General features: G+C 43.5%; 1 protein-coding gene across 2 annotated transcripts; it reads left to right on the top strand.

The window, feature by feature from the left end:
• Nucleotides 6,115-12,179, top strand: LOC8075662 (ATP-dependent Clp protease adapter protein CLPS1, chloroplastic). Of its 2 annotated transcripts, none has more exons than XM_021465111.1 (3): nt 6,115-6,330; nt 7,399-7,543; nt 11,810-12,179. In XM_021465111.1, the coding sequence occupies exons 1-3, from the start codon at nt 6,258-6,260 to the stop codon at nt 12,000-12,002; spliced, it is 411 nt and encodes a 136-aa protein (XP_021320786.1). In that variant the 5' UTR covers nt 6,115-6,257; the 3' UTR covers nt 12,003-12,179. The 2 variants fall into 2 exon arrangements, with proteins under 2 accessions (XP_021320786.1, XP_002445542.1); XM_002445497.2 differs by lacking the exon at nt 11,810-12,179 and adding an exon at nt 9,949-10,426 and having other exon boundaries at nt 6,131-6,330.

Genomic DNA, 22,492 nt, shown 5'->3' with positions numbered 1-22,492 from the left:
CATTCCAGTTTCTTTGTCGTTTTGTAAATTTACTTACATGACAATATACATCATATAATACAAATGTCTCGCAGTTTATTTGTGCACCAAAACTATTCTAGTTCTCTAATAATCTAAAGTACAATGTAGCCTACTATGTGTTCAGATGAAAGGGTTAGAAAACTGCATGGTTTCAAGTACATGCGGTAGTCATCATGTGATTGTAAAAGGTTTTGCTTCAAGGAAGTCAGAATTGTTGATGCTACTTACAAGTTTGCCTAGGCTACGGCTGCTTCTTGCAGCTTCTCGCAATGAGCCCTACCAAATGGGCATCTAAAAAATGGCTCCTTGCATGGACTCCAAAGGAGCCAGAGTCGTTTTCTTTTCGTAGAGGAGCCAAAGTCAATAAAAAGTGTCTTTTTTTGACTTCTCCTCACAAACATAATACAAATTATTACAAAACTGCCATTGAAATTGTTTTTGCCCATATTTTTCAAAATGGCTCTAGCTCTCCCATAGAAGTTGCTCCACATGAGAAGCAAGCTAGAGCCCTTTTAGAAGGAGCCAAAGCACTACCAAAAGAGCCGGAGTTGAATATATGGATTATGTACAGTGTGTTGTAAAAAAAGAAAGAATGGAATTTATTTTGAACGAATTAGATTATATTGATGGATGACATTGTAAACTCAAATTAAAATTCACTTAGGCCTTGTTTAGTTCACCCCAAAAACCAAAAAGTTTTCAAGATTCTCGGTCACATCGAATCTTTCGGCACATGCATGAAACATTAAATATAGACGAAAATAAAAACTAATTGCACAATTTACCTGTAAATCGCGAGACGAATCTTTTGATCCTAGTTAGTCCATGATTAGACAATAATTGTCACAAACAAACGAAAGTGCTACAGTAGCTAAATCCAAAATCTTTTCGCATCTAAACAAGGCCTTAGATTTATATATATAATTTGTAGTTTTATTTTTTGCAGGAAAAATATGACACGTAGATTTATGGAAAGAAAAAAAATCAGTTGTCTAAAATATTGCAATACAAATATACTCCATCCTTTTGGGAAGATAGCTAACCTTAGATTTTTAGACAAACGAAGTGAATCAACTAAAGATCTAATTCTCCCTTGAGTAACCATATGTCCTGTGAGCTAACATTTGCATTGCAGCAATATGCCTATATATATATACTTTGAGCTAACCTTTGAGTGTGTTCGTATACTTATATTAAGATACTCTAGATCTTACCATGCGAAAATTTTTCAAAGGAATTCATATTTTTTAATATATTACGAATTGCCACTACTGTAGTATATATAATAAGTATAACCACATACTCTATGTATGCATGCATACTTAACAAACATACTACCTTAGATGGTTTAGTATGATCGTATACTTCGTCTACATACACTTCATCGGGCCATATACGCCCAAAATCTAGAGATATACACATGGGAGTAACTACTACCGGAAGTAAAAAGGAATTATTCTATATATATATATATATATATATATATATATATATTCACGTAAAAAGGAGTTTAGTGTACATCGAGTATATAGAGGTCCTTGGGATTCCGAACACAGGATTACTCCATGCATTTGGCTATTCTTGATGCATGCATGAACGGACATAAAGAACCACGATAAAGATTTCCTGGATGACTTCAACATCAATTTGTGTTCTCGTTTCTTTTTGGACTTTCTTCCGATCAAAGCTAGCAGGGTAGTAGTGCATTTCTATATATACAACGAGAAACATGCATGGGACAAAACTAGAAGCCGGCAGCGCTCTAAGGCCAGTCTCAATGCATAGTTTCATGACACAGTTACCAAGACTATAAACTAGGTAACCGAGCCACAGGAGTTTCATGGGGATGAAACTCCTCTCTCATCTGATGAAACTCCTTCATTTAATGACCCTGCCAAGTCAGCAATTTTGCTTATGTGGCAACCTATTTAATGTGCATGACACTCTCATGAAACATGCATTGAGACTGGCCTAAAAGCAAAAAGCTGGTGCGTGTGCTGTGTTGTGCTATGCTGGAGTAGGGCAAGGCGCCCCAACCCCAACGACAGAGCATGCAGCGCGGGGGCCGGCCGGGCGCGCGCATGAAGCGAGGTGGACCATGCCTCCACTTGTATATCTGCACGCAGCACGCAAAAGACCCCATCCCAATATGATTACCGTCCTCCCTCATGATTATCACAGTGGAGCTTTGTCTGAACTGAACCCACCTGTGCGGGAACATGGTTAATTGAGACATGTGAATGAAGGCTAGGGTTGACAAGCAATCATTATTGACGTGAAGCAGTAAGGATCGATCCTTTTAGGATGAGAAGAGTTAACTAAGTTAGTGAATCATAAAGCAAAGAGTTAAGTAATGGTTCTCCCTTTGTTTGAAAAGTTGAGAAAGTCTCGCTAAAAGGTTCAAAAGTCTTAGAAAGTACATGCATGTTGTTCATATCATCCTATATGTACATCTATATAGTACTGCATCCGTTCCATAATAAATCCACTCCTAGAATCACTCTAAGTCAAACTATCTGATTGAGTTTAGCTAACTTGTTAGTGAAGAATAACAATATTTATATGACACCAAATAAGTAGATTATGAAAATACATTTCAGGGTGTATCTAATGGTACCTAGATACTATGTCATAAATATTGATGCTCGTTTTAAAAAAAGATTTCTATATGTTTGGTCAAACCTAAAATAACTTGAGTTAGAAAAACTCAAGAAGTTGATTTATTTCAGGATAAAGGAAGTATATTATTTTATAAAAAATCTTTATTGGTTATTAGGCTTGTATGACATATAGCTCAAACCTCTAAATTCCATGCACGATATGGAGTTAATTTAATTTGTATGATAAAATAAAGTATCCGACAAATTTATTTATTTAAACTCAATAGCACAATTGCTCACACAAATACATTTAGTATACCCACGATCTCCAAGGATTTCTGGTGGTAGAGTCTTAGGGATGAGAGGTCCAATAATGGCTTAGAGCTAGAGCCATGCCAAAACAAGCCCTAATATTTCATTCCACATGTCTGTCCACTCAATATACTATTTATTTATCATGAAACAAAAATACCTTCTCCCACTCTAAATTTCTAGTCATTATATCATTTCCAAGTTAAAGCTCACTACCCTTTCCTCTAGCAATGGCAATGAGAATTTCCATTAGGGACGAGAATTTTCCCCCACCCTTGCTCTCATAAAATAAATCTATCAAAGCGAGGATCATCATCCTCGCTTCAATGACAAAGAGTAAATATGACAAACTCAAATAAAGGAGGAGGACTAGGAAAGAGGAGATTGGTTAGTTCTCACCTTTTTTTTCCTAATTTCTCAACCACGGAGGAGCATCCACCTCCTTGCCTTAGCTAGCGATGGAGGCACCCTTATCTTTCTCATTCATGGTGGTTGAATCTTCCTCCTCTTCCTCATCTATGGTGGTTGCATCATCCTCCTCTGAAGTAGTGGAGGTGGAGACATTGTCGTCCCTTTCCTCCGTGGCACCATCATCTCCTTCTCTCCTACTATGGTGACGATGCATCTATCCTCTTTTTCCTCAAGCATGACACATAGATAGATTATTCCTATTATTGTTCGTCGATGGTGGCTTGGCTACTTGGGACAGAGTAAGCATGACCACACGAGTGTAGGAGTGAGGGGCGATTGCGGTTGTGTTGGGACATTGGGTCCTTGACCCTTGAGGATTAGGGCCATGGGTGTGTTTTGGATTGGTGGGCTATAATGGGCCAATGGCAAGTAGGCTACAAAGTGGGGACATAGGGATGGGGGATAGAGAACCATCCTCGCCCTTGATAGACTCAACAGGGATGATTTTTCCTTGTCTATTGCTCTGTTGAGACAAAAATTTTACCATCCACTACCCCATATCAAGTTAATTCTTTGCAGGAAATCATGGATCAAGTCCCAATTGCCATTCCTACTTATACCTGGGCATGCAGCCCGAGCCCGTGAGCACGGCCCGAAGCCCGTCATTTTGGCCGGGCCCTAGCCCGGCCCGGCCCAAAGGTCATTGGGCCCGGGCTGGCACGACACGGGGCTGCAGGCCGTGCTTGGGCCGCACTTCAGGCCCGCGGGCCGGCACGGCCCGGCCCGCCAAATAACAACATTGTATAAAATAACTCATTTTGATATCTAAATCTATTCTCTACATCTGTCATATGTATTTGAATGTGTTCTTTATACTGATGGAGTGATGAATTGATGAATGTGTTTGAAATATGCTTTTAAATCTGTGTTTATTGATATGTTATTGTTCAACGGGCTATGGGCTGGCCCGGCCTGACGGGCCCGCCCGGTACGCAAAAAGGCCCACGGGCCCGTGCCTGGGCCGGAGGTCAGGCCCGCAGGCCGGTAAGGCACGGCCCGCAGGGCACGACGGGCCCCCTCGGCCCGTTAGGCAACGTGCCGGGCCGGCCCGTTGCCCAGGTATATTCCTACTTGCCTCTACCTCCATATGTCTTTTCCTCTTTCACTCGCGCCTCATGTTGTTATTATGAACCTTAGAGAAGAAGATGTAACATATAGAGGTTTTTAATTACATTATGTTTATCAAAACGATATTGTCAATACTTTTATGTGTGTAGCATATTAACATAGAAAAATCAAGAAAGTTATAGGCTTGATATCATGTTGTTAAACAAAAGAAATGTCACCAATAGTGCATATTAGAAAATATATCATACAACGATAACTAAATTTGAAACAAAACAAATCACACTATGCATATTGTTTTGGAATAGGACATGGTTCACATCCTCATTTATTTGAAAATTACTCATCTATCTGTGTTTAAAATTTATCCATAAATGGCATTCTTGAGTATTTTTTGGATGGGAACAACAAGAAACAACTAATTTAAGAGAATGTCTCTAGCCAAAATAGCAAAAGTCCATTAAATTTTGACTTATCCTTGATTCAAACGAGGTAAGCTAGACTCTATTTTGTGACTTCCAATGAGAAAGGGAGCGATGACCATTATCAAATATGGCACTATTGCAATGCTTCCAACTGGTGCAACAAGAAACATAACTAGTTCCTTGAAAATGCACAAACTATCATATCCAACTGTTGGAGTGATATATTCGAGACAATGAGTAGAGAGGTCCAACAAGGGACTGACTGAAAAGGCACACAAAAGATGCATATGTGTTTTCTCAACTCACGAATTGCATAGAGCACAATTGTTGTCCTCGAGATGCTTATTCTTTCTCCTGAGAAAGTTTGTAGTATCCAGTTTGTCCCTTAATTAGATGAATCCAAAAAAATTATGTTTGCCAAGGAGATTTGAAAACTCCAAATCCATTTGAAGAGTGGTGAAACTGGCATGGCTCCCAACAACTGTGAATATGACTTTTGGGAACCAAAGGAGTGGGATCCCAAATGTATTCCCACCTGTCATATAAAGAACAAAAGAAGGATCTAAACTCTAGCTTGGCAGAGGCAAGAAAAAGTTCCGATTCAATCGAAGGATTGTCTAGAAAAAAACCACTGAGTAGTTTGGGTTTTTTTATTCCATCTTGGTTAAAACCTGCTTTATTAAGTTATGTCCCTACCTTAGTCTCCCGGACAATCCATAGATGGTCTATGTCCTTTAATGATTATTATATTTGAGAGTGACCAATGCAATCAAATTAATTGAGTGCAAGAAGCTCAAACGAGACATTGTTTGACATAGAAATGGCTTAAAAGGGAAGGCTACTTATTAATGAGAAACAAAAAAACATGGAAATTTCCATAAAAAATATGACCCTAACGAGTTGCTTCCCATAAAATTTCCACAAATAACCTTACGAGTTTAAAAATAATTTGCATTTAACAAAATTCTTCTACTTTTTTTAAGGCAAAAAATCTTCTACTTGAAGCAGCAACCAAAGGGTGACCCATTAGCCCATTGGGACCTAGGGCTGCCTTTTGTAGTCTCCACCAACCACGAAAGGGCACAACGGTAATTCAACCGAGGGCCTCATCAAGTTTCACCGTCGGAACTGAGAAAAAAAAATCTGTAAAGACCAGTGGCCCAGAGGCCCGGACCGCGGACCGGCGCTGGCCTAACAGGTGGCGCTCCCCACGACGCCTACCAAATTTACTGGGCCACAAATAATCCGGCGCCTCCAAGCCGCACGTCGACCGGCCCACGGAGCATCACCACCGCACCGCGGCAGCTGAGCTCGGCCCCCAGGATTCAGAATCTCCGAGGCGCGGCGACGGGCGGTCGGCGACATGGAGGCCGCGGTGCCCAGCCGTGTTGCGCTCTCCGCGGCGAGCCGCCTCCCGAATCGCCACGCCGTGGCAGGTGCTCCCCCCGTTTCTGGCTCCCGTTTGTCAGTTTGTTGGAATTTGGATGCGATTTTGGGAGTAAGTAGTTAGTACTCCTTATTAGTACCGTGCAGTGGATAAGGTCGATACGGCAAGTAGGGTTCGTGCTGTCCACGCGGTTCCTATGGAGCTAGAACTGTGGGGGGATTTCACGGAGTATGAGAGCCCCAAGTGCTGTTCCGCTTTGGCAAGGAGTTTGCCAATATTGTGAAGAGAGAATCCTTCTGTTTCCTGCCATGGAATGGCCACCTTGTGTTGGCTAGAGGATGTGGACTCGACGTGTGGTGAAATTGTTGCGTCTGTTCTAGTTAGTGGCAGGAACAAGCGTGCAAGGTGAAGGTTAAGTGGTTAATTTCATTGGCATTTTCCATTAGCTAGCTGTTAGTTCCCTGTTTGATTGCTTCAGTATGCTTTATTCATGGACTGTGCTTTGCACTACAGTTGTTGCCCATTTTTCAGTCCAGATTACATACATATTAACAACTGGTTCCAACTGCTAAGTCACCTATCCGAACTGCTAAGTCACCTTTCTGAACAGATAGCAGTGTTAGGAGACTAGCAGTTGTTATAGTGCACAGTTCAGTTTGCAGTAGAAGCTGAAATTTAAGACACACTTTATACTACTATCGATGTAAACAATCAGTTGCACCTGCCTGCCATTCTCCACAGATGAATTATTCCATGCTGGATGTTACTAGTTGCTGATAGTTCTTGATGGTGTTCTTGAAAACCCCAAATGACTAAGATGATGATTGAATCCACCATATCATACCCTCACTTGAAATGTGTAGGAAACCTTGCTCTATCACCAACTAATCCTCAACCTTGTAGTCCTGTTTGTTGTTGTATGATCGTGAGGTTATTATTCCATTTTCGTTCATTTTGTTTTCAGCCTGGAGGCACAAATGTACGATCAAGAACTGTGCTAGCTATATGATGACTTCCAATTTACATGGAAATATTGTTTATCATGTCATAGGTCCATGATTACTGTTGCAGACTTGGTGGTATAATCTTTTGTGTCGATATTCTTGATATTGTGCAGGAGATAGATCTTTTGTTTACAAGGGAAGATGCCAGAGTCTTGCAATTCCTATGGCGCTGTCAGCAGCTGCACCAGGCAAAGGGGGTGTGCTTGATCGGCCAGTAGAGAAAACTACTCCTGGTCGTCAGTCTGAATTTGATGTGAAGTAAGTGTTAGCCACTATCACCTGTGCTTCTATTCCTAGTAAGTGTAACTTCCAGAACTGTAGGGATATGAGTTCTGTCGAAACAGCTGATCAAGCAAAAATAAATCAATAAGTGGTTTCAAACAGATAAAGAAGTTGTCAACTACTATGTATTTGTTTCATTGTTACTGGAACAAGGCTTAACCATTTATTTCTGCACAAAATCAATAACTGAAAATTTTGTATAAACACTTAAGGGTCAGGAGTACTTCCAACCGAACTTGATGGCTGCATATCTATTTTTCTTACTGCCATGTGCATGTTCCTTCACGTTTCTAGAAACTTGTTTTTGATATTACCATCACCAATTGGGGCTCATCATGGAATCAAATGCAATGCTTTTTTAGTGTGCTTTGGTATGGAGGGACAAATATCTGGGCCAGCTAGTACCTATTTCTACAATTGGTAGATATATGGCTGCTTCTAGTTTGGGGTCTTCTTATGCTTAGCCATGTAATGTTAATGTTGGGTGTGAGCAGGTGACCTTCTTATTTGATTTTACTTTAGAAGAGGCTTCATGCTTCATCTCCAGGGTTACATTGATTACATATTCTTATTGTATACCTTCATGTATAACCATTAGTGTAAATTTGCTAGTGTTTGGAGTATATCTAGTTCACTCCAATGCTAGGATTAGTGAATGGTACAGCATTCCAACCTGTTCCCAGTGATGTGGGTTGGATATTCAGTTTCCTTTTGAACCAGGATTTTCTTTTTCTCGAATGCGCAGGAGAGCTGTGCATCTTTGTATTATAGAGAGAAAAGGATCATCCCCTTACATGAACGCCACCACCCTACTCCGGGCCGAGCCATGAGGGGTTGAATGAAACAAAATAGGTTGCACTAAATAAACAACCAAGATGGATGAGACTTGACCAAACCACAAAAGCTAGAATAACTAGCCCAGATCGTGACCTAGATCGAGAGTCCGTAGGCCTTGTCCGCCTGCGAGACACCACAAATCCTCTTCCTTGAAAGCTTCCATGAGGCCAGAAATCCTTGGTTGAGCACCATCAAAGACACGCATTGCGATGTTTCCAAAGGATCCAAGCCCCTAGAATAATGACTGTATTCAGCCCCTTCTTCTTATCCTTCTGTAATTTCTTGATTGCTTTGCACCACCAATCACCGAAGGAAATTTCATGAGGGCTAGGTATTCGATCTTGCAGACCCAACACTAAAAATATTTGGCACCAGAATTCTCGTGCCAAAACACAAGTGGTCAGGATATGTTGGATATTCTCCTCCTCCTGATCACAGAAAGGACAGTGACTGGGATGTGGAAGACCTCTCCTAGCAAGTCTGTCAGCCGTCCAGCACCTATTCCTTATGGCCAACCAAATGAAGAGTTTACACTTCGCTGGAGCCCATGATTTCCAAACTCGCCACCAAGGCTCGAAAAGTAATTGATCCATTAAAGAAGGCTCGATATGCAGACTTGGAGGAAAAATGGCAAGATGTTTCTAGCCTCCATAGGTGAACATCTGCATCCTGGGTTAGCACAGTCTCATGAAGTAAATCCCATAACTGAAAATACTCAAACAAACCGATGAAAGTGAGTCCTCCTCTGATGTCTGTCGGCCAGTCATGATCTTGTGACGCATCCGCTACTGTGCGACGAGCACGAGCATTCTGTGGTACCGCGGCCACCACACTCGGTGTGATATCTCATAGTGAACACCCCATAAGCCATTGATCTGACCAGAAAAGTGTGCTACTCCCGTTTCCGACCCAAGTCTCCATTGCAGTATTGAACATAGCCGTGCCATTTGGGTGCACCTGTATGTCTAGGCCGGCCCAAGCTCTGTTGGGATCTGTCTTTTTGAGCCACAGCTGAACCAGGTTTTTCATCTAGGAGGTTTGCTGCTATCGTCAATTTCTTTTTCTCCTAAACTCTGTAGTTCATTGTAGTTTACCAGAAATACCAGCTCATAGAACTATAGTAGTTTTTTTGGCAGGGCTTTAATTACTTTGAAATTATTAAAACATGTCTTGAACATGGCAATGGCGTCATATAATTGTTGGAGTTGGACCTTTTAGTTTTAGGCCTCTATCTCGCACCGCAAGTGCCTATACCTATCGGATGTAGCTGGTTCGATCATTTTGTTTGTGCACTTATTTCAGACTTTCAACAACATTGCAGTTACCATTATTGTCTATGGCCTGTTGGCACATTGATGCTTAGTAAGAAAAGTGATCCAACACACCAGGCTATCTTGTGAACAGCTTATCTCATGTCCAGTTTCAGGCTATCTAAATAGATGCTATTGTGCTGTTACCATTCTAAAATGGTTGTAATAGTATTTGGCCTATACCTGATTGTAGACATGGAAACCATGTTATGACCAAGTCCTTCTGCTCTGCAGGAAATCCCGCAAAATGTCGCCTCCATACCGTGTCATTCTGCACAATGACAACTACAACAGGCGCGAGTACGTTGTCCAGGTCCTGATGAAAGTGATCCCTGGGATGACCGTCGACAACGCTGTAAACATAATGCAGGAGGCGCATGTGAATGGGCTGTCAGTTGTGATTGTCTGTTCCCAGTCCGAGGCTGAGGAGCACTGCACGTCGCTCAGGGGCAACGGCCTCCGAAGCTCAATCGAGCCTGCGAGTGGTGGCTGCTGAGGTTCGAGAAATGGGTGTACCTTGTTTTGCCGCGTATAGTTTGTAAATACCCAGCATATCAAAGATAAACTGAAACAGGTTGGTTACATGCAGTTATCGATACAACGAAGCTGAGTATCTCTTGGGTAGGTGTAAATCATGCAAGCGTACCAACCTGTAGAAGAAGAAACATAGTATTTTCGGTTAGATTACGATTTACTCCAACCGTTCAAGAAAGAGTCACTATGGGAGTCAAGTTAGTCAAACTTTCTGAGTTTGACTATATTTGTAGAAAAATATTAGCATTATATCTTTAAATAAGTTTGTTATGAAAATATTTTTAGCGATCCATACTAAGTATATACCATAAATATTATATATATTTGGTTAAATTTAAAACTGTTTGATTTCTTGAGAAGTAAGAATAGCACTCTTTAACGGAGGGAGTATGGAACATTTAGTTCCGCTTGGCTTGCACTCTCTTCTTTTTTGGGCATTGCTCCATGTTCACGTTATTTATGTTAGGCTGCTTCTGCTGGAAAAAGCAAAAGGCCAACAAAAACAGGTAGGGCCTTGTTTAGTTTCCAGAAAATTTTGTAAAATTTTTCAGATTTCCCGTCACATCGTGGAGCATTAAATATAGATAAAAATAATAACTAATTACGTAGTTTTTCTGTAATTTGCGAGACGAATCTTTTGAGTCTAGTTAGTCCATGATTGTATAATATTTGTCAAATACAAACGAAATTGCTATAGTGCTCCTTTTGCCAAAAAAATTGGAACCAAACAAGGCCTAAAACGGATTTTCAGAAGTAGTCACTTTTGCTTTCACGTAGTATAATTTTCTTAGCACCTTAGACTTTACTTTTGGCTTTCAGTTTTGGCATTTCCAAATAAGTGGGGATAGAGACATTTTAAAGTTGTTTCCAGGGGGATAAAAGAGATAGATTGGTTTTATAGTTGTTTCAACCAAATAGCTTACAACTTTTTTTATAGTATTTTCATAGCTCACAACAACTTTTTCGCAACTCACAGTTGAGACTTGAGACAAACAGAGGGCCTTTTCCCTGTGTGCCATTATAAAAGATGCTCGATTTCCCTGTGGCATTAAAAAGTTCGCTCGTCCCTGTGTGACCAGACACTAATTTCTTTTGCCCTGTGTGCCATTCCGTTGCCTTTTGCCTCTAACGGTGGATAACGGCTGAACCATTTGACACTAATGCCCATAGGAAATGAAATTGCTTGACTTCCTCTGTGCCATTTCACGGACAGCAGCTGGCCAAGCGTTTTGGCGGGAACAGACAGTGGTGTTGGCGCCAACCCTGCCCTCCTCTGCTATATAAATGACCTGAGCCCTCACTCAAGTCCACCACAAGCCACATAACAATGTCTCAAGCATCTAGCAGCTATGGTGGTAGGGCTAGGGTTAGGAGGGTGATGTGCCCCAACTGCCATGTTCTTGCCAATAGGTTCATCTCCAGCACCTTGAACAACAACAACAGGGTGTTTCACAAGTGCCCCTATTTTGCTGTTTGTGCTTCTTCTCCACTACTCACTCACTACTTTTTCCTTTGCCTTTATTTTTCTTTTCTCCTCACTGGTCTTCTCTTTTGTTTTTAGGTTGCAGGCTGCCAATATTATCAATGGGAGGATGAGATGGATCAAGTTGCAGCACCTGCTCCATTGCATGCAGTTCCACTGCAGGCAGTGCCACCACCTGCTGCAATCAGCACTGCAGCTCCAGTTGCCCTCATCCAGGATGGTTCCCAGGCTGCTGGTCATGGAGGCAATGCACAAGACTACAGTAGGGTGATGCAGCAGCTTAAGTGGATGGAAAAGATGATCTTTATGTGCATTTTCCTTGCTCTGTATGCTATTTTCAAGAAGTAGTTTGTGTATGTGTGTGTGAGTGGGAGTATGAGTGGTCCCTCTGTAAGATTGTCTCATTGAATCAAAGAATGAATGAAGCAGCTAGTAGTACTTGTGGTTCTTCACTAGTATAAAATGCATTAACATGTGAAAATAAATACTGCAACATCATAACAGCACCTCATTCATCACATACATGATATAGCATCACATAACATGTTATATCATCATGATATAGCATCACATAACATGTTGTCCATGACATAGAAGCTAACTTAATTGTTTTCATGGCATCCATGATGTCCATCACATACCAGCAACAATACATCACAAAAGGCAGTGTTTTTGGATCAATATAACAACACCAAAAGAAAATCATGTCCACATGACCAAAAGACCAAACACCTGTCACCTTTCACTGCAGCTGCAATTTCTTCTTGCTTCTGGTGTTCCCAGCTGGGCTGACAGGGCAAGGGCTGGGGCTGGCTGCTGCAACTTGGGGCCTCCTCGGTGTCAACTTCTCTGTGCACAAGTAGAACAAACTAGCAACGTGACCGTAGTCGTGAGGATACTTGTCCACCACCTCATCGCGCAGCCCAGTGAAACAAGTGCGGTCAGCATCCACCACTAGATTCAATGAAAACCACCTCGCACGCGAATTCGGAGCAACAATCCGTATTTCTAAATTGTAGCTACTGTCGGGGTCCATCCTACAGATGAACAAGGAGCACGGAATCAATATAGCACTCTAATTAGTAACCCTAACACGGATCGGCAATAACACGTAACGTCGCCAAATCGATACACTAATACCCAATCAAAGGGCGCCCCGTATCAGATGAGGGGAATGAACTCACCCGTCTTGAAACCACGCCGGTGGCTCGCCGCCGTTCCACGCCATGGCGGCTTTGTGCCGTCCTTCTTGATCCACCGGGGTCAAATCCAAGCACGCATCCTCCAGCACCGCTTCGTTCTCCACCGCCGCACCTCGCTCCGCCGCCGGATCCGCCGCCGCTAGGGTTGCGCCACCACCGCTAGGGTATCGCCGAGAGACTGGGGAGGAGAGAGTGGAGAGAGACTGGGGGCGGCGGCGGTCAGCATCGGTCAACCAGACACACTTAGGGCGCCCACATACGAAAGGGCAGTGTGGTCTTTTTCTCAGCCCGGTCCCACACGTCAGAGCACCCAAACGGCCAAAAACAAACAGAAAGGCAACGGAATGGCACACAGGGCAAAAGAAATTAGTGTCTGGTCACACAGGGACGAGCGAACTTTTTAATGGCACAGGAGAATCGAGCATCTTTTATAATGGCACACAGGGAAAAGGCCCACAAACAGACCCTAGTTCACAAGCTTTTGTGCTATATCAGTGAGGCCTAATGCACTCGACACGCACACACCTGTTGTTGCTACATCAGTTTTTTATAGTACCGTGTTAGGGATTGTCCAGTGGTGGGCTAACGTATACAACACATACAGGCCTAAGGTGACAACAGACCAGCACTACAAAGGGAGGAAGACAGCAGGAGCATTGGCGGACGCACGTGCGCGGGGGGGGGGGGGGGGGGTGGCCTCTTGGGCTAAAAAAATTAACAAATTTTCTTTTTAGCAAAAGACTATGTATTTAGTATTTTTCTATGTTTATTTTATGAATCTTTGTTTTTGAGCACTTTGAATCAATATTGAATTATTAATCTTAGCTATATCTATTAGTGTACTAGATTGAGCGAGCAAAAAAAATTAGCTATGTTATTTAGCTCCCCGCCTGTTGGTCCGTTTCTAGGTCCGCCACTGAGCAGGAGCACTACAAAGGGAGAAAGATAGCAGGAGCACTACAAGGTGAAGAGAATAGCAAAACAACCTTCTCCTACCTCTATTTGTGTTCTTCCTCCTTTGAACTCTCCTCTGTATTGCTCCGTGCATTTCTCTAGATACTGCTGACTACCTCATGTATCTCTAGTAATCGATCCTTGTTTGCTTCCCCATTCTGAATTCTAATTCATTCCACATTATACCGGATTGTTCGGTTGCTAGTAGATTTGTGAGGAGGGTTGCTAACAATTGTACCAAAGACGGTGATCCTAGACTTCAACATCACCTTGACGCCAGGAATCCCGCTACTAAGCTCTTCTTGTACGAACTCAATAAACTCTTTGACAAGTAGGACATGAAGTGGAAGGCATGCATTGACCAGTGGGATGCAAAGTGGTGTGCGTGTGTAGACGCTACTCTCGGTGTCAGTGTCTGCCCCTCTGAGCAGCCTACCACAGGAATCTTCCATGTGTGCGGAGCTCCCTTTGGTGGCTACCACCACATGCTACACCTTTGACACACCCCACGAGATTACCATCGCCACAAGCATGAGCGTTAGTGCCACCAACACGATAAGCACTACATCAACTCTGCTCCAAGCATCATCGATGTGCAACATCACCGCATTGACGATGGCGTTACTATTACAACAGTGCTTGCCATGAGGGTGGCAAACAACAACTACATCATTGATGCGCCAACAAGGTGTGATGGCCCCAAAACCACCCAAATTACCTACTTGTGAAGCCAAAGTTGAGTCTTACCTTGCCAGCGTTAGTCTTAAACCCGAGTGCAACACACGGATAACCTTCTTTATCCCATGCCTTGGCTGGATATGCTCTCTAGTTCTCTTGTGGACTTCTCCTGATCAACCTACCCCTATCCCAAACTGTTACCCTAAGTGTTTGTGTTCAATCTTTTTGGATCAATGCTTAAGCTCCAAATGTTGGAACCCTAATTGTCCCTGTATATGTGATCAATCACCTGCAACTCCAAGTCCTCCAGATCTAGAGCTCCACCACCAATTGTCCATTAAACTAAAGGAAGATAGACCAACAATATGGCAGAAGCAGGACAAAGAAATCATATGAGAGGTTCCTCTAAGAATTAGTGACCCATCATGGAAGGTGAAGTGCCACTAAGTTAATCTCTCTAAGGAACTTGGCAACAAATTAAGACTTTAAGTGTTTCGGTAGACTACCCATGATCTCCCTATGGACTATCTATCGTTCAGTGGTCAACTAAGTTGACTGGTTAGCCTATCGGAGTCCATGAGGTCCTAATGGGATGTCCGTTAGGACACTAGTGACTCGGTAGCGTGCAAGTATTGTGTTGTCCTTCTCTCACCCTCCTTGGCCCCACTCGTAGGTCATGGAAAGCTTCAAGCCACCAGATCTAGCCCAACTCTCCACCTCTCTCCTCTCCTTCCTTCTCTCTAGAAAAGAACAAGAACAAGTATGAAAGCAAGAGCAAGAAATGGATGGAGAAGTTTGGAGCTTAAGATCTCAAACTAGGCTAACTAATTTCAAGTACAAGCTCATTGTCCCCCTCAATCTGTCTCTTGTGTTCATTCCCTAAATCCCTAAACTATGTGTTCTTGAATGAAGCAAAATCTTTTCCCTCAAATGGTTATCCCCATCCTCTATAATGTTGAAGGTCTCTCATCTCTTATGGCGTGAGGGAGTAATAGAGACAAGCTTGAGCCTAGTGATATCAAAATCAAGGTCCCTAATGGGTAACTTCATCATCTCACCTCTCCCAATCTTGTTCCTAAATCCAAGCCCACAGTAGCATGTTGTTGGTATTTTTTATGCTCAAGTAGAGAATTCTACAAGCACACAAAATATACCATTGTAGCACTTTACCAAGGAGTATTCCAAGGTATTCGAGTGGTAAGAGGTACCAAACGTCACTAAACACTAGTCCTAAGGCTAGAGCAAGTGCATAAGCATGGTCTAACTAGCCCCAAGATCCTCGTAAAGCATTATCACTAATCACCTAATCTTCTCCTAAGTGCATATGGTGGCTAGAGCATTGAGGAGAGTGTCTCTACATTGCTACAACTTTAGTGCACTCAAACCACCACAAATGAGCCAGCCATGGGAGTATGTATAGCCTCCCCAAAGAATCTAGCCATTAGGCAAAGGCAGCAACTTGCCATGTACTCACTTGAAAACTCTAGTGGTACCATTGGATAAATCTGGTGCTACCATGTGGACTAGATGTTCAATTCAACCATTGGATTAGTCGGCCATTGGAGATTTTCTTTGATGCATATCATTGGACTTTTTTGGTGCCTGTTGATACTCTCTATAGACTATCTATTGAAGCACCTTTTATCTAGTTCTTTGTTCACATAGTTACTAGACATTTCTGGTGAGTAGTTTTCTTCTCTACAAAACTTCCTGACTACACCTTATCTTCTAGTGCTCCTTGGTTGCAGGCATTGGTGATTTCTGCTAGGTTTTTAGAACCATATGTAGGCTTGCGCTTGATGTCCTTTTCTCTTAGGCTACCATAATACACCCATGGATATTTCTAGTGCCATTAAGTTAGCTTTTTTACTTTGTTTAATTTTTTCATGTCTTCCTACAGAGGAACTGGTTCGCATGACCCCTTGTTCAGGACCTGCTCATACTCAATACACTTAGTCTAGTATCTAGCTTAGGCACACGAGCGCACCCTTGGGTGTATCCCCAAGACCCTAGTTGATTAAGAGGATTAGTCAAGGGGTTTATCTATAATTGTGGCACTTAGTGAGGGGTTTAAGTAACCTAAGTTTTATATACTTGACACTTCCTATCTCTCTCTCAAGACCCAACCTCGTAGGTTTTTTTCCTCCACTTAATGGCTTGATCTCTAGGTCAACTCAATCCCAAGGTGCTTATCCAAGACTCAATTCCACTAGAGTGGTTCTTCTCCTTGGTGCGGATGAACCAAGTAATATCTCACAATCAACCATAGAGCACCTCATGGAAGGTCCTAATATGGCTAGAGGGGGGGGGGGGGGGGTGAATAGCCTATTTAAAAAATCTACCAACTCACTAGAGCAAGTGGTTAGTAAATAACAAAGTGAAGCCTTTTGCTCTAGCTCTAAAGGGGTGTTTTCAAGCCACCTACACAACAATTGTAGTTGCTACAATCACTATGCACACAAGAACTAAGTCTCTACAAGAAACACTAGTGAACCAAGCTTCACAAGGCAAAGTAAGCAACTAAACTAATTACACTAGTTTGCGGTAAGTAAAGATAGGATGAGATATTTATACCGCCGTGTAGGGGATGAACCAATCACAAATATAAACAATCAAGCACTGGGAGAATGCCAATCAAACACAATTGAGACACCAATTTTTCTCCCGAGGTTCACGTGCTTGCCGGCACGCTACGTCCCCGTTGTGTCGACCAACACTTGGTGGTTCGGTGGCTAAGAGGTGTAGCACGAACCTCGTCCTCACTAGGACACCACAAGAACCTACCCACAAGTGAGATAGCTCAATGACATGAGCAATCCACTAAAGTTGCCTTTGACTCTCCGCCGAGGTAGGCACAAACCCCTCACAACTACGAACAATCACCAACTCGTGCCAATGCTGCTCCGCTGCTCCAAGCCGTCTAGGTGGCGGCAACCACCAAGAGTAACAAGAAAACCGCAGCTAGAACGATCACCAAGTGCCACTAGATGCAATCACTCAAGCAAATGCACTTGGAATCACTCCCAATCTCACAAAGATGAATAATCTATGAAGGAGATGAGTGGGAGGTGTTTGCTTAGGCTCACAAGAATGTCAAGTATGTTAGAATGCCAAGAGAGAGAGAGCCCCAAGCCGGCCAACACGTATTTATAGACCCCTCAAACAAATAGAGCTGTGGGCTCTTTCACTGGGCAAACTACGGGGTCACCGGACGCTACACAGGAGGCACCGGACGCTCAACCCTTGCGTCCGGTGTTCCAGAAATGGCCACGTGTCGCCTTTTGAAACTCTCGCGTTAGAGTCTAACGGTAACCTGCAGAGCACTAGACGCTCCTAAGTTGGCATCGGACGCGTCCGGTGCACACCGGTCCTAAACTCACGGAGGTCTGCAAAAACACAGGGTCACCGGACGCTAAGCACCGGACGGACCGGTGCTCACCGGACTTAAACCCAGGGAGCAAAACAAACGGACCTCACACCGGACACGTACCACCGGACGCACAAGCCTGCGTTCAGTGCCTGTCGTCCGGTGCCTTACCCTAGCTGGGCCAGGCACTGACTACACCGGACGCACAGACTCAGCGTCCGGTGCCTCAGTGGCCAGCGTCCGGTGTCCCGCGACTTCTCCAAACGTCCCACCGGTGCAATAGAAAATATGCACATCATTTTCGCAAGCTCGGCGAGAGGGAGAGAGGAAGCCATCCTCTCTCTACCTTTCAAACTCCACCTCCTTCTCAAAGTGTGCCAACACCACAAAGTGTGAACCAACAAGTGCACGTATGTTAGCATTTTCACAATCATTTTCTTCGAAGGAGTTAAGTTAGCTCACTAGGTGTTGATGCAAAAGTAGATCTGCAAACACAAAGGGCTATTATGGCGTGCCAGTCGATTTGACCTTACAATCGACAAAGGTAATAACTCGAATACTTTGGTCCCAACAACAGCGGTGCGCCCGGATGCCATGGCCAAGAGGTATTCACGCGGAACTTGAAAATTCGTCGAGATTGACTCGATGAATCCCTAAGAACTCGTAAGTAAAAAGAAAAATATGCGAGTTGACGAAGTCATCGAAAAGTAGATGCTGGAATAGATGTAAAGACTTGTATTTGATTGATTGTGTAATAATCCTTACATAGCCACGGGCTCTAAATTTATACCCTGTCCAAAAGAATTACAACCAGACACGACTAGGACTCTAATTCCAGATTGAACGGAATTCGTATACAAAACAGACTCTAACATCTATGGAAAATATTAACCTATCCACCCTGGGTGATCGGCACATCGTCATCATCTTCGTCAACAATCCCTACGCCTTCCCTTGCTTATCATCGGCAAATCACCTTCCATCGGCAACGGCAACCACCAGCATCAGTCATCGGCATAGATCGACCACCACCATTGGACTTGGCTACATCCTGCTGTTTCGCCATCGGCATCAATCCCATCGGCAACTCCTTTGATAACCAGTCATCACTCTTTCACCTGCCGATCTATATTTCATTAACTCCCAGATACGTGTCCAAAAACGGTGTCAACACATGCTCCCAATTTCAGAGTATAAAATCATTAATGCTCCGAAATTCTCTCCAATAATAACGCCCTTTTCACAATTATTTCCTCCTGACGGTCATTAATTACCAAATCCAAACAACCTCAGCCCGGATCTGTAGCACACACCAAACTGAACCACCTAAACACCCATTCGTCGGCAACTTTTCCATTAGAATAGACTGCCGATGAACCGACCAGGAGATCTTGCACAGTAAAATATCTTCAAAATCATGACCGCTTGCTGTCAAATCGCCTGTACAATCCCTTGATTACCGTACGAACAGTTACCATATCCACCTGAACACCCTCGAATACAGCAAAGAGATAAGTCAGAATTGCCCCTGCTCACTTTGCCCTATAAATACTTCCTTCCTTGGTACTCTTCCTCCACCTTGTCATTCCACATCCTCCAAACCCATCTTTCCGACGGCGGCATCGTTGGAGAACTCAAGAACTCCAGCAAGGATCTTCCCCAACAGTTCTTCAAATCTTCGATCTTCTCCTTCTTCAGGAGGACATGGCCGTCAACTTCATCGTCCCCGAGGTTATTCTACCCTCATCTTCTCTTTTCCTTGCCATATTTTTATCTTTTGCAAATCTATTTACTTAGCACTTTATTTCCTTCTTTTCCTTTTCCGTTCTTCCAACCTTCAAACCTTTAGGAACTGACTGAGAAAATCGTGATTCCCACCGAACAACCCCACTTTCAATGTCTCGGGCCGTTGGGCAATCCGGATCCTACCGATCTGATCAATGCGGAAACAAATAGGATCCCCTTTAGAGCTGAGAACTTCTCCCTAAATCTGTGGAAAGACACCTTCCGATCTTGGCCCAGTTCCACAAAGGGATGGAAGGACTGGTTCTTGAGAGTTAGTAACTCAAACAAAGTCCAATGGGGTGAACACAAACTAGATCAATGCATCAGGCTATCCATTGCCGATATGAATAGGAATGAATCACTATTGATAGCTGCTTCATACTTCTGGTCGGATACTCTCAATGCTTTTTTGGTTGGTCACGGTCCTGCTTCCCCCACCCTTGCCGATGTGCTCATGCTTACTGGTTTGGATATTGCATCTGCCGATGATAGCCATCTCTACGATCGTAAACCCGAATGCAAAGTAGAAACTCGCAACATCGGCGGTTGGTCGGGATACATTTAGAAGTATCAGAAGATAGGACCAGTTGGGCAGAGGGAACATGCCATTTTCCTGAACATGTGGCTGGATAAGTTCGTCTTCTGTGGCCGATCGGTAGGACCAACCTCTGTTTACTTATCGGCAGCAGAAAGGCTAGCCGATGGCGGCCGATTTCCTCTTGGTCGATACCTGCAAGGTTCTGCTTATCACCTCCTCCATCAAGTGGCTGAGAAGCTCCTGTTAGGTGAACCCATCGGCAACCTGGGAGGCCCTTGGTGGTTTATCAACATGTGGCTTAATGTTCAGATGCACAAACGCCTTCGGTTCGATCTCTTTGCACAGCGGTTTCCTAGAGACATCACCGAAGATTATGAATTAGAGAATCGGAAACTCGCCCACCCCTGAATTATGGTGAGGCTGCTGCAGTCCTACCCGGCACTGGTGGTAATGAAGACCAGGTCAGCCAATTCTTCCAGACTCTGTATGATGGTCTTCCCAAAGATAGCAGGCATGGATGCCTTATGAAGATCCAGAAACCAGATTCCCGCTGACCTTCCACCCTTTTGACGATGCTCTCCACAAAGATAATGATTTGATGATGGCAATCATAACTCCAAGGGCCATCCTAGTAAATACTTTCGGCAGTGGGAATAACTCCAACCCCACTTATGAATTTTATAATCCATCAGCACTAGCCTGTCAACTGGCTTTTGGCCAACTGCCGATCAGACTTTGTTACGCCGATGTGGTGAAGCCAAGGGAGACTATAACTAGTGGACTTGAGTGGATAAGGATAGTCCAGTTTCAACCAAATGCCGATACGACAGACATCGATTTATCGGCTTGGATCCCAGCCCTCTTCATTACTCATATATACAAACAATGGTGGGAAGAATGGAAGGAACACTTGTTCGGCACATCGGCTCTGACATACCGCGGCATGATCGACCCCAACTACAAAGTTCCGACGATATCGTAAGTCTTCTACCGATACTTTAACCCTTCCATTATTTCTGATCCTATCGGTAACTTATTTGCTTTCTGTTTATTTTCAACAGGTCGATAATCCAGCACCAACAGTCAGCAAGAGTGGGAAGCCGATTAATCTTCTTCAATCGGGCCCGATTTCTTTGATCGGCCATCACGCACCAAGTGTGGCGGCTCTGGCCCGCAATGTGCGTTTCAAGAAGACGACCACCAAGCGGTCGAAGACGTCCCCATCGGTTGTCGCTGCCACTCTGGCGCAAGCTTTCAAGGTAAACTCTCAATTCCCTTTGCTTATACCGATTTTGTCTCATACTCATATAACCTTTTCAGGGCACATTGGCTACCACGGGAACTTCATCGGTAATTCTCATTTTCAACAAAATTTCATCAATACTCTTTTATGCTTTTACTCATGAAATCTTGGTTATTGCAACAGCAAACTGGCAAATCGGCGAAGACCAGAAGTGCCCAAACAAGTGCCGATGCCCCCTAGCCTAGCCAAATCAAGAGAAAAGGCTCCAAGACCACCAAGTCGCAACCAAAGCGCCAGAAGATAGCACCATCTTCTCCTCCTCGTCCAGTGTTGCTGATCCATGTGGAATCATCCCCTTCTTCACCAAAAATCCAGACACAGCAAGTATCGTCTCCTCCTCAACCAGCGCCCCAGCCACAAGAAGCACCAGCTGATGTGCCTGAGCAGATTACCGATTCACCTGATCTGAGCATGTCATCGGTTGTTCCTCTAGGACAAACAAGTACTACACCCCCTCAAGGTAAAGTATTGATCATAGCATTGTCACCGATGAATTTTATTTTTGCAAATTATAATCATCCTTGTAATTTTTTAGTTGACATAATTCCATCGGCAACTTCAGCCGATCAACCTATAGTACCAGCTGCGTCCCCACGTCAGAGGCGCGAAATTGCCCTGAAACAAGTAAGTTATCTGATCTTACTCTTTATATTATTAATATTTGACCATCGGATAACTTATCTTCATTCCCCTTTTAGGAACAAGATTCTCCAGACAGCCTATTCTCTTTTGCCATCGACATTTCCGATGACGAAGGTGAAGAAGCTAGCTCTTCTCAGGCAGTAGGAATCTCATCGGCAGAGATCAAGGCTAAGCTGGAAGATTTGTTGGTTCTGCTCCATCAAGATACAGCCCAGCTGGTAGACGATTCTGACCCATCCAAAGCTTTATTCAAGGCTCTTCACGGTCAGATCCCAATCGATGCAGAAGAAGC

Source organism: Sorghum bicolor, chromosome 7, assembly GCF_000003195.3.
Source record: "Sorghum bicolor cultivar BTx623 chromosome 7, Sorghum_bicolor_NCBIv3, whole genome shotgun sequence".
In the NCBI taxonomy this organism is placed as follows: Eukaryota; Viridiplantae; Streptophyta; class Magnoliopsida; order Poales; family Poaceae; genus Sorghum; species Sorghum bicolor.
This window is presented reverse-complemented; position numbering and strand designations above follow the sequence as displayed.

What these genes read in the sequence shown, in the direction of transcription:
- LOC8075662 (XM_002445497.2), top strand. Translation starts at nt 6,258, where the DNA reads ATGGAGGCCGCGGTGCCCAGCCGTGTTGCGCTCTCCGCGGCGAGCCGC. An exon ending in GAATCGCCACGCCGTGGCAG is followed by an intron (nt 6,331 to 7,398) that starts GTGCTCCCCCCG and finishes GATATTGTGCAG; the next exon opens with GAGATAGATCTTTTGTTTAC. An exon ending in CAGTCTGAATTTGATGTGAA is followed by an intron (nt 7,544 to 9,948) that starts GTAAGTGTTAGC and finishes TCTGCTCTGCAG; the next exon opens with GAAATCCCGCAAAATGTCGC.